General features: G+C 50.0%; 1 protein-coding gene across 4 annotated transcripts in view; it reads left to right on the forward strand.

Moving 5' to 3' along the window:
* Positions 1–12,994, forward strand: part of LOC106589122 (protein FAM91A1) — a 94,720-nt gene that overhangs the window by 48,665 nt on the left and 33,061 nt on the right. For all 4 annotated transcript variants that reach the window (XM_045709877.1, XM_045709878.1, XM_045709879.1 and 1 more), the window contains 3 exons: positions 6–124; positions 7,689–7,775; positions 9,270–9,399. In XM_045709877.1, the coding sequence (XP_045565833.1) occupies positions 6–124; positions 7,689–7,775; positions 9,270–9,399 (336 nt within the window). The remainder of the gene's footprint in view (positions 1–5; positions 125–7,688; positions 7,776–9,269; positions 9,400–12,994) is intronic.

The raw sequence follows: 12,994 nt of genomic DNA on the forward strand, positions 1-12,994 counted from the left end.
GTTAGACAACGCCAGCGTGAGCAGCCTGAGTAACCCTGGTCCTGCTGCCCCGCCCACCAAGAGGATCGCCTTCCTGTTTGACTCCACCCTCACCGCCTTCCTCATGATGGGGAACCTCTCTCCGGTTCGTACCCTGACCTCTGACCTCTGACCCCTTAACCCTCACCGCCTTCCTCATGATGGGGAACCTCTCTCCGGTTCGTACCCTGACCTCTGACCCCTTAACCCTCACCACCTTCCTCATGATGGGGAACCTCTCTCCAGTTCGTACCCTAACCTCTGACCTCTGACCCCTCACCACCTTCCTCATGATTTGTATAATTTTTTTATTATGGGGAACTTCTCTCCAGCGAGTCCTCTGATTCTAACAGTTTTGTGACTTCAATATATCTTTAAAAATCTTCTTTCTGCAAAATGTAATAAAATGATCACTGATTCCATAGACTATTACTCAACTCTTTTGCAGACATCAGTATTGAAGTCTCCTAACAAAATGATTTCCGTCACCAGAGAATCATTACAGTTTGACAACACAATTTCAAGACCTTCACAGAATGCATTCTGATTGGGCGGCTTGTAACACACCCCCAACAAATCGGTTTTGGTTTTGGGAAGGCACATATCCAGCCAGACAATCTCCAGATCAGCTATTAAATCCGACCTGACGTTGTATGCAATGTTCGATCTTACAAAAGGCACATATCCCCTCCACCGTTCTGATTCAGATCCTTCCTGACAACATTGCCTAGCTCAGTTTCTGAGTCACGAACAGATTAATCCAACAATGTCTCTGTAAAACATTAGTCACCTCTGATTTGCAAAACAAACCAACAGGTGTATCTCATCAATCTTCCATAGTAGGCGTCGGACGTTTAAGTGCGCAAAATGTAAACCTTTCTTCCCGAAGGCCTCACTGAATTCCCGATCCACTTGTAACTCACCTCCCGCTGCACTGCCTCTGGTCTCTGCCCCTATGGAGCACCCCTCCCCAGGGGGCCTCTCTGCCCCTATGGAGCACCCCTCCCCAGGGGGCCTCTCTGCCCCTATGGAGCACCCCTCCCCAGGGGGCCTCTCTGCCCCTATGGAGCACCCCTCCCCAGGGGGCCTCTCTGCCCCTATGGAGCACCCCTCCCCAGGGGGCCTCTCTGCCCCTATGGAGCACCCCTCCCCAGGGGGCCTCTCTGTGGAGCACCCCTTCCCAGGGGGCCTCTCTGCCCCTATGGAGCACCCCTCCCCAGGTGGCCTCTCTATGGAGCACCCCTCCCCAGGGGGCCTCTCTGCCCCTATGGAGCACCCCTCCCCAGGGGGCCTCTCTGCTCTATGGAGCACCCCTCCCCAGGGGGCCTCTCTGCTCTATGGAGCACCCCTCCCCAGGGGGGCCTCTCTGCCCCTATGGAGCACCCCTCCCCAGGGGGCCTCTCTGCCCCTATGGAGCACCCCTCCCCAGGTGGCCTCTCTATGGAGCACCCCTCCCCAGGGGGCCTCTCTGCTCTATGGAGCACCCCTCCCCAGGGGGCCTCTCTGCCCCTATGGAGCACCCCTCCCCAGGTGGCCTCTCTATGGAGCACCCCTCCCCAGGGGGCCTCTCTGCTCTATGGAGCACCCCTCCCCAGGGGGCCTGGGGCACCCACCTGGTGTCCCAGGTCTAAATCAGTCCCTGATTAGAGGGGAATGATGAAGACAGCAGTGGAACTAATAAACCATGTCTCTGTTCTCTCCCCTCAGAACCTGAAGAGCCATGCCGTCACCATGTTTGAGGCTAATAAACCATGTCTCTGTTCTCTCCCCTCAGAACCTGAAGAGCCATGCCGTCACCATGTTTGAGGCTAATAAACCATGTCTCTGTTCTCTCCCCTCAGAACCTGAAGAGCCATGCCGTCACCATGTTTGAGGCTAATAAACCATGTCTCTGTTCTCTCCCCTCAGAACCTGAAGAGCCATGCCGTCACCATGTTTGAGGCTAATAAACCATGTCTCTGTTCTCTCCCCTCAGAACCTGAAGAGCCATGCCGTCACCATGTTTGAGGCTAATAAACCATGTCTCTGTTCTCTCCCCTCAGAACCTGAAGAGCCATGCCGTCACCATGTTTGAGGCTAATAAACCATGTCTCTGTTCTCTCCCCTCAGAACCTGAAGAGCCATGCCGTCACCATGTTTGAGGCTAATAAACCATGTCTCTGTTCTCTCCCCTCAGAACCTGAAGAGCCATGCCGTCACCATGTTTGAGGCTAATAAACCATGTCTCTGTTCTCTCCCCTCAGAACCTGAAGAGCCATGCCGTCACCATGTTTGAGGCTAATAAACCATGTCTCTGTTCTCTCCCCTCAGAACCTGAAGAGCCATGCCGTCACCATGTTTGAGGCTAATAAACCATGTCTCTGTTCTCTCCCCTCAGAACCTGAAGAGCCATGCCGTCACCATGTTTGAGGCTAATAAACCATGTCTCTGTTCTCTCCCCTCAGAACCTGAAGAGCCATGCCGTCACCATGTTTGAGGCTAATAAACCATGTCTCTGTTCTCTCCCCTCAGAACCTGAAGAGCCATGCCGTCACCATGTTTGAGGCTAATAAACCATGTCTCTGTTCTCTCCCCTCAGAACCTGAAGAGCCATGCCGTCACCATGTTTGAGGCTAATAAACCATGTCTCTGTTCTCTCCCCTCAGAACCTGAAGAGCCATGCCGTCACCATGTTTGAGGCTAATAAACCATGTCTCTGTTCTCTCCCCTCAGAACCTGAAGAGCCATGCCGTCACCATGTTTGAGGCTAATAAACCATGTCTCTGTTCTCTCCCCTCAGAACCTGAAGAGCCATGCCGTCACCATGTTTGAGGCTAATAAACCATGTCTCTGTTCTCTCCCCTCAGAACCTGAAGAGCCATGCCGTCACCATGTTTGAGGCTAATAAACCATGTCTCTGTTCTCTCCCCTCAGAACCTGAAGAGCCATGCCGTCACCATGTTTGAGGCTAATAAACCATGTCTCTGTTCTCTCCCCTCAGAACCTGAAGAGCCATGCCGTCACCATGTTTGAGGCTAATAAACCATGTCTCTGTTCTCTCCCCTCAGAACCTGAAGAGCCATGCCGTCACCATGTTTGAGGCTAATAAACCATGTCTCTGTTCTCTCCCCTCAGAACCTGAAGAGCCATGCCGTCACCATGTTTGAGGCTAATAAACCATGTCTCTGTTCTCTCCCCTCAGAACCTGAAGAGCCATGCCGTCACCATGTTTGAGGCTAATAAACCATGTCTCTGTTCTCTCCCCTCAGAACCTGAAGAGCCATGCCGTCACCATGTTTGAGGCTAATAAACCATGTCTCTGTTCTCTCCCCTCAGAACCTGAAGAGCCATGCCGTCACCATGTTTGAGGCTAATAAACCATGTCTCTGTTCTCTCCCCTCAGAACCTGAAGAGCCATGCCGTCACCATGTTTGAGGCTAATAAACCATGTCTCTGTTCTCTCCCCTCAGAACCTGAAGAGCCATGCCGTCACCATGTTTGAGGCTAATAAACCATGTCTCTGTTCTCTCCCCTCAGAACCTGAAGAGCCATGCCGTCACCATGTTTGAGGCTAATAAACCATGTCTCTGTTCTCTCCCCTCAGAACCTGAAGAGCCATGCCGTCACCATGTTTGAGGCTAATAAACCATGTCTCTGTTCTCTCCCCTCAGAACCTGAAGAGCCATGCCGTCACCATGTTTGAGGCTAATAAACCATGTCTCTGTTCTCTCCCCTCAGAACCTGAAGAGCCATGCCGTCACCATGTTTGAGGCTAATAAACCATGTCTCTGTTCTCTCCCCTCAGAACCTGAAGAGCCATGCCGTCACCATGTTTGAGGCTAATAAACCATGTCTCTGTTCTCTCCCCTCAGAACCTGAAGAGCCATGCCGTCACCATGTTTGAGGCTAATAAACCATGTCTCTGTTCTCTCCCCTCAGAACCTGAAGAGCCATGCCGTCACCATGTTTGAGGCTAATAAACCATGTCTCTGTTCTCTCCCCTCAGAACCTGAAGAGCCATGCCGTCACCATGTTTGAGGCTAATAAACCATGTCTCTGTTCTCTCCCCTCAGAACCTGAAGAGCCATGCCGTCACCATGTTTGAGGCTAATAAACCATGTCTCTGTTCTCTCCCCTCAGAACCTGAAGAGCCATGCCGTCACCATGTTTGAGGCTAATAAACCATGTCTCTGTTCTCTCCCCTCAGAACCTGAAGAGCCATGCCGTCACCATGTTTGAGGCTAATAAACCATGTCTCTGTTCTCTCCCCTCAGAACCTGAAGAGCCATGCCGTCACCATGTTTGAGGCTAATAAACCATGTCTCTGTTCTCTCCCCTCAGAACCTGAAGAGCCATGCCGTCACCATGTTTGAGGCTAATAAACCATGTCTCTGTTCTCTCCCCTCAGAACCTGAAGAGCCATGCCGTCACCATGTTTGAGGCTAATAAACCATGTCTCTGTTCTCTCCCCTCAGAACCTGAAGAGCCATGCCGTCACCATGTTTGAGGCTAATAAACCATGTCTCTGTTCTCTCCCCTCAGAACCTGAAGAGCCATGCCGTCACCATGTTTGAGGCTAATAAACCATGTCTCTGTTCTCTCCCCTCAGAACCTGAAGAGCCATGCCGTCACCATGTTTGAGGCTAATAAACCATGTCTCTGTTCTCTCCCCTCAGAACCTGAAGAGCCATGCCGTCACCATGTTTGAGGCTAATAAACCATGTCTCTGTTCTCTCCCCTCAGAACCTGAAGAGCCATGCCGTCACCATGTTTGAGGCTAATAAACCATGTCTCTGTTCTCTCCCCTCAGAACCTGAAGAGCCATGCCGTCACCATGTTTGAGGCTAATAAACCATGTCTCTGTTCTCTCCCCTCAGAACCTGAAGAGCCATGCCGTCACCATGTTTGAGGCTAATAAACCATGTCTCTGTTCTCTCCCCTCAGAACCTGAAGAGCCATGCCGTCACCATGTTTGAGGCTAATAAACCATGTCTCTGTTCTCTCCCCTCAGAACCTGAAGAGCCATGCCGTCACCATGTTTGAGGCTAATAAACCATGTCTCTGTTCTCTCCCCTCAGAACCTGAAGAGCCATGCCGTCACCATGTTTGAGGCTAATAAACCATGTCTCTGTTCTCTCCCCTCAGAACCTGAAGAGCCATGCCGTCACCATGTTTGAGGCTAATAAACCATGTCTCTGTTCTCTCCCCTCAGAACCTGAAGAGCCATGCCGTCACCATGTTTGAGGCTAATAAACCATGTCTCTGTTCTCTCCCCTCAGAACCTGAAGAGCCATGCCGTCACCATGTTTGAGGCTAATAAACCATGTCTCTGTTCTCTCCCCTCAGAACCTGAAGAGCCATGCCGTCACCATGTTTGAGGCTAATAAACCATGTCTCTGTTCTCTCCCCTCAGAACCTGAAGAGCCATGCCGTCACCATGTTTGAGGCTAATAAACCATGTCTCTGTTCTCTCCCCTCAGAACCTGAAGAGCCATGCCGTCACCATGTTTGAGGCTAATAAACCATGTCTCTGTTCTCTCCCCTCAGAACCTGAAGAGCCATGCCGTCACCATGTTTGAGGCTAATAAACCATGTCTCTGTTCTCTCCCCTCAGAACCTGAAGAGCCATGCCGTCACCATGTTTGAGGCTAATAAACCATGTCTCTGTTCTCTCCCCTCAGAACCTGAAGAGCCATGCCGTCACCATGTTTGAGGCTAATAAACCATGTCTCTGTTCTCTCCCCTCAGAACCTGAAGAGCCATGCCGTCACCATGTTTGAGGCTAATAAACCATGTCTCTGTTCTCTCCCCTCAGAACCTGAAGAGCCATGCCGTCACCATGTTTGAGGCTAATAAACCATGTCTCTGTTCTCTCCCCTCAGAACCTGAAGAGCCATGCCGTCACCATGTTTGAGGCTAATAAACCATGTCTCTGTTCTCTCCCCTCAGAACCTGAAGAGCCATGCCGTCACCATGTTTGAGGCTAATAAACCATGTCTCTGTTCTCTCCCCTCAGAACCTGAAGAGCCATGCCGTCACCATGTTTGAGGCTAATAAACCATGTCTCTGTTCTCTCCCCTCAGAACCTGAAGAGCCATGCCGTCACCATGTTTGAGGCTAATAAACCATGTCTCTGTTCTCTCCCCTCAGAACCTGAAGAGCCATGCCGTCACCATGTTTGAGGCTAATAAACCATGTCTCTGTTCTCTCCCCTCAGAACCTGAAGAGCCATGCCGTCACCATGTTTGAGGCTAATAAACCATGTCTCTGTTCTCTCCCCTCAGAACCTGAAGAGCCATGCCGTCACCATGTTTGAGGCTAATAAACCATGTCTCTGTTCTCTCCCCTCAGAACCTGAAGAGCCATGCCGTCACCATGTTTGAGGCTAATAAACCATGTCTCTGTTCTCTCCCCTCAGAACCTGAAGAGCCATGCCGTCACCATGTTTGAGGCTAATAAACCATGTCTCTGTTCTCTCCCCTCAGAACCTGAAGAGCCATGCCGTCACCATGTTTGAGGCTAATAAACCATGTCTCTGTTCTCTCCCCTCAGAACCTGAAGAGCCATGCCGTCACCATGTTTGAGGCTAATAAACCATGTCTCTGTTCTCTCCCCTCAGAACCTGAAGAGCCATGCCGTCACCATGTTTGAGGCTAATAAACCATGTCTCTGTTCTCTCCCCTCAGAACCTGAAGAGCCATGCCGTCACCATGTTTGAGGCTAATAAACCATGTCTCTGTTCTCTCCCCTCAGAACCTGAAGAGCCATGCCGTCACCATGTTTGAGGCTAATAAACCATGTCTCTGTTCTCTCCCCTCAGAACCTGAAGAGCCATGCCGTCACCATGTTTGAGGCTAATAAACCATGTCTCTGTTCTCTCCCCTCAGAACCTGAAGAGCCATGCCGTCACCATGTTTGAGGCTAATAAACCATGTCTCTGTTCTCTCCCCTCAGAACCTGAAGAGCCATGCCGTCACCATGTTTGAGGCTAATAAACCATGTCTCTGTTCTCTCCCCTCAGAACCTGAAGAGCCATGCCGTCACCATGTTTGAGGCTAATAAACCATGTCTCTGTTCTCTCCCCTCAGAACCTGAAGAGCCATGCCGTCACCATGTTTGAGGCTAATAAACCATGTCTCTGTTCTCTCCCCTCAGAACCTGAAGAGCCATGCCGTCACCATGTTTGAGGCTAATAAACCATGTCTCTGTTCTCTCCCCTCAGAACCTGAAGAGCCATGCCGTCACCATGTTTGAGGCTAATAAACCATGTCTCTGTTCTCTCCCCTCAGAACCTGAAGAGCCATGCCGTCACCATGTTTGAGGCTAATAAACCATGTCTCTGTTCTCTCCCCTCAGAACCTGAAGAGCCATGCCGTCACCATGTTTGAGGCTAATAAACCATGTCTCTGTTCTCTCCCCTCAGAACCTGAAGAGCCATGCCGTCACCATGTTTGAGGCTAATAAACCATGTCTCTGTTCTCTCCCCTCAGAACCTGAAGAGCCATGCCGTCACCATGTTTGAGGCTAATAAACCATGTCTCTGTTCTCTCCCCTCAGAACCTGAAGAGCCATGCCGTCACCATGTTTGAGGCTAATAAACCATGTCTCTGTTCTCTCCCCTCAGAACCTGAAGAGCCATGCCGTCACCATGTTTGAGGCTAATAAACCATGTCTCTGTTCTCTCCCCTCAGAACCTGAAGAGCCATGCCGTCACCATGTTTGAGGTGGGGAAGCTGTCAGACGAGACCCTGGACAGCTTTCTGATGGAGCTGGAGAAAGTAAGCTGTGTGTCTTAATAGGCTTCATGGGAAGAAACAGAAGGGGCTGTAGAGCGGGAGACAAGGTGACATGGCAGCTTCAAATACACACACACACACACACGCACACACACAGACACACACACACACAGACACACACAGACACGCACGCACGCACGCACGCACGCACGCACGCACGCACGCACGCACGCACGCACGCAGACAGACAGACAGACAGACAGACAGACAGACAGACAGACAGACAGACAGACAGACAGACAGACAGACAGACAGACAGACAGACAGACAGACAGACAGACAGACAGACAGACAGACAGACAGACAGACAGACAGACAGACAGACAGACAGACAGACAGACAGACAGACAGTACATAAGACATAACTGTACACACACCAGTCCAATTTGTTGACAGGGTTGTTGTTGAGAGTTTTCTTGTTGTTGTCAATCAGGTAGAGAGCCCAGGTTCTAACCTCTCTCTCTCTCTGTCTCCCCCCTCCCTCAGGTAGAGAGCCCAGGTTCTAACCTCTCTCTCTGTCTCCCCCCTCCCTCAGGTAGAGAGCCCAGGTTCTAACCTCTCTCTCTCTCTGTCTCCCCCCTCCCTCAGGTAGAGAGCCCAGGTTCTAACCTCTCTCTCTCTCTGTCTCCCCCCCTCCCTCAGGTAGAGAGCCCAGGTTCTAACCTCTCTCTCTCTCTCTGTCTCCCCCCTCCCTCAGGTAGAGAGCCCAGGTTCTAACCTCTCTCTCTCTCTCTGTCTCCCCCCTCCCTCAGGTAGAGAGCCCAGGTTCTAACCTCTCTCTCTCTCTCTCTCTCCCCCTCCCTCAGGTAGAGAGCCCAGGTTCTAACCTCTCTCTCTGTCTCCCCCCTCCCTCAGGTAGAGAGCCCAGGTTCTAACCTCTCTCTCTCTCTGTCTCCCCCCTCCCTCAGGTAGAGAGCCCAGGTTCTAACCTCTCTCTCTGTCTCCCCCCTCCCTCAGGTAGAGAGCCCAGGTTCTAACCTCTCTCTCTCTCTCTGTCTCCCCCCTCCCTCAGGTAGAGAGCCCAGGTTCTAACCTCTCTCTCTCCCCCCTCCCTCAGGTAGAGAGCCCAGGTTCTAACCTCTCTCTCTGTCTCCCCCCTCCCTCAGGTAGAGAGCCCAGGTTCTAACCTCTCTCTCTCTCTGTCTCCCCCCCTCCCTCAGGTAGAGAGCCCAGGTTCTAACCTCTCTCTCTGTCTCCCCCCTCCCTCAGGTAGAGAGCCCAGGTTCTAACCTCTCTCTCTCTGTCTGTCTCCCTCCTCCCTCAGGTAGAGAGCCCAGGTTCTAACCTCTCTCTCTCTCTCTGTCTCCCCCTCCCTCAGGTAGAGAGCCCAGGTTCTAACCTCTCTCTCTCTCTCTGTCTCCCCCCTCCCTCAGGTAGAGAGCCCAGGTTCTAACCTCTCTCTCTGTCTCCCCCCCTCCCTCAGGTAGAGAGCCCAGGTTCTAACCTCTCTCTGTCTCTGTCTCCCCCCTCCCTCAGGTAGAGAGCACAGCGGAGGGCGAGGCCCAGAGGTATTTTGACCACGCTCTGACCCTCAGGAACACTATCCTGTTTCTCCGCTACAACAAGGAACTGACCACCGACCAGGGCCCTGACCTGCCTAACAACGGTAACTAACAACACAACTTACAGCCTCTTCCTTTAGTTAGGAAGAAATCATTCTTATTATTATTAAAAGTAGTTGGAATTAAAAATGAAAGTTGGAGTTAAAAGTTGTGAGATATTGATATTCAGTGTGCAAGTAGTTAGTAGCTTTAACATCCTGTCTGTTAGTTAGTAGCTTTAACATCCTGTCTGTAAGTAGTTAGTCGCTTTAACATCCTGTCTGTAAGTAGTTAGTATCTTTAACATCCTGTCTGTAAGTAGTTAGTAGCTTTAACATCCTGTCTGTAAGTAGTTAGTAGCTTTGACATCCTGTCTGTAAGTAGTTAGTAGCTTTAACATCCTGTCTGTAAGTAGTTAGTAGCTTTGACATCCTGTCTGTAAGTAGTTAGTAGCTTTGACATCCTGTCTGTTAGTAGTTAGTAGCTTTAACATCCTGTCTGTAAGTAGTTAGTAGCTTTAACATCCTGTCTGTTAGTAGTTAGTAGCTTTAACATCCTGTCTGTAAGTAGTTAGTAGCTTTAACATCCTGTCTGTAAGTAGTTAGTAGCTTTAACATCCTGTCTGTAAGTAGTTAGTAGCTTTAACATCCTGTCTGTAAGTAGTTAGTAGCTTTAACATCCTGTCTGTAAGTAGTTAGTAGCTTTGACATCCTGTCTGTAAGTAGTTAGTAGCTTTGACATCCTGTCTGTAAGTAGTTAGTAGCTTTGACATCCTGTCTGTAAGTAGTTAGTAGCTTTGACATCCTGTCTGTAAGTAGTTAGTAGCTTTGACATCCTGTCTGTAAGTAGTTAGTAGCTTTAACATCCTGTCTGTAAGTAGTTAGTAGCTTTGACATCCTGTCTGTAAGTAGTTAGTAGCTTTAACATCCTGTCTGTTAGTAGTTAGTAGCTTTAACATCCTGTCTGTTAGTAGTTAGTAGCTTTAACATCCTGTCTGTTAGTAGTTAGTAGCTTTAACATCCTGTCTGTAAGTAGTTAGTAGCTTTAACATCCTGTCTGTTAGTAGTTAGTAGCTTTAACATCCTGTCTGTAAGTAGTTAGTAGCTTTAACATCCTGTCTGTAGGTAGTTAGTAGCTTTAACATCCTGTCTGTAAGTAGTTAGTAGCTTTAACATCCTGTCTGTTAGTAGTTAGTAGCTTTAACATCCTGTCTGTAAGTGTTGTTTTGGATTTAGTGTTTTTGGTGGTGCTTTTTGTTTTATGGTTTTGGGTGCTTTCATCAAGTCAAGTTTTTTCACATTCAGTTATTGTGACTGTTTATATTTTGGTCTGTGTAAATGAAATACTCGTGCCAACAGAACTGAACTGAGTGTGTACGACCCAAATGAGATGCAAACACAACAATTGTTACTCTGTCCAGAGACACACACACTGAATTCAGAATGAACGTACCTTTATTTGATTTTTTAACAACTTTTATTTTGAGATGATTATTATTTTTTTAGAGAGGGGAGGTTACAAAAATAATCAATGAAATGCATACCAAGATAACCCATTCCCCCTCTCCTCAGTCCCCATCCACCCTCTCCTCGGTCCCCACCCTCTCCTCAGTCCACATCCACCCTCTCCTCGGTCCCCATCCACCCTCTCCTCAGTCCCCATCCACCCTCTCCTCGCTCCCCATCCACCCTCTCCTCGCTCCCCATCCACCCTCTCCTCGCTCCCCATCCACCCTCTCCTCGCTCCCCAGCCTCGGTCCCCATCCACCCTCTCCTCGCTCCCCAGCCTCGGTCCCCATCCACCCTCTCCTCGCTCCCCAGCCTCGGTCCCCATCCACCCTCTCCTCGCTCCCCATCCACCCTCTCCTCGCTCCCCAGCCTCGGTCCCCAACCACCCTCTCCTCGGTCCCCAACCACCCTCTCCTCGGTCCCCATCCACCCTCTCCTCGGTCCCCATCCACCCTCTCCTCGCTCCCCAGCCTCGGTCCCCAACCACCCTCTCCTCGGTCCCCATCCACCCTCTCCTCAGTCCCCATCCACCCTCTCCTCGGTCCCCATCCACCCTCTCCTCGGTCCCCATCCACCCTCTCCTCGGTCCCCATCCACCCTCTCCTCGGTCCCCATCCACCCTCTCCTCGGTCCCCATCCACCCTCTCCTCCCTCCACATCCTCGGTCCCCATCCACCCTCTCCTCGGTCCCCATCCACCCTCTCCTCGGTCCCCATCAACCCTCTCCTCGGTCCTCATCCACCCTCTCCTCGGTCCCCAGCCTCGGTCCCCATCCAACCTCTCCTCGGTCCCCAACCTCGGTCCCCATCCACCCTCTCCTCGGTCCCCACCCAACTTCTCCATAGACAAACATTTGACAGTAGAATGGCCTTACTGAAGAGCTCAGGGACTTTCAACGTGGCACCGTCATAGGATGATACCTTTCCAACAAGTCAGTTCGTCACATCTAGAGCTGCCCCGGGTCAGCTGTAAGCGCCGTTATTGTGAAGTGGAAACATGTAGGAGCAACAACGGCTCAGCCGCGAAGTGGTAGGTCACACAAGCTCAAAGAACAGGACCGGCGAGTGCTGATGCGCACAGCGCGTAAAAATCGCGTTATCGGTTGCTACACTCACTAATGAGTTCAAAACTGCCTCTGGAAGCTGTTAAGAGAATTTCGTTCTCAATATTCTTAAACTGAACTTTAATTAAACTACTCAGTCTGCAACCCAGAATTTGTAAGATTCTGGTTGAATGAAACAGACTGAGTCCCAGTTTACAATAGTCAAAATGTTTATTCACGAGGGTACTCTGAAGTCCATTATACAAAGACATCCATTTTATACTTCACTTCATATCCTACGCACATACATCCACACAAACAGTAGATATCCTACGCACATACATCCACACAAACAGTAGACATCCTACGCACATACATACACACAAACAGTAGGTGAGTTGTGTGCTACTCCAGAGTTTTCACCTCTGTGTATCACTATCCAGCGCTGTCCGTTCCATTCCCCTGAGATTAGAGAAACCTTGAGAAGTACTCCCTGTCCTATCATAAGTTTCTCAGAGTTCTAGCCAGGTCGAGCCAAACACAGTCTCTATTGTTCTTGGTATTTTCTTCGGCACACACACACATTTATCTCCCTTCCAGTCCAACCTAGTTGGACTTATGTTTAATACTTTAATTATGCATTATACATAAACTGTAATCTCTAATGGTATAGTTTCAGGGTAGAATTATTTAATCATTATCTTTAAACATATAAAATCTTTTATCAGAAGCAAGGTCAGCACAAGAACTGTTCGTCGGGAGCTTCATGAAATGGCTTTCCATGGCTGATCATCCGCTCACAAGCCTAAGATCACCATGCGCAATGCCAAGTGTCGGCTGGAGTGATGTAAAGCTCGCCGCCATTGGGCTCTGGAGCAGTGGTAACGCGTTCTCTGGAGTGATGAACCATCTGGCAGTCCGACTGACGAATCTGGGTTTGGCGAATGCCAGGAGAACGTTACCTGCCCGAATGCATATTGCCAACTGTAAAGTTTGGTGGAGGAGATAGTGTTCTGGGGCTGTTTTTCATTGTTCGGGCCCCTTAGTTCCAGTGAAGTGAAATCTTAACGCTACAGCATACAATGACATTCTAGACGATTCTGTGCTTCC

Source organism: Salmo salar, chromosome ssa27, assembly GCF_905237065.1.
Source record: "Salmo salar chromosome ssa27, Ssal_v3.1, whole genome shotgun sequence".
Lineage (NCBI taxonomy): Eukaryota > Metazoa > Chordata > Actinopteri > Salmoniformes > Salmonidae > Salmo > Salmo salar.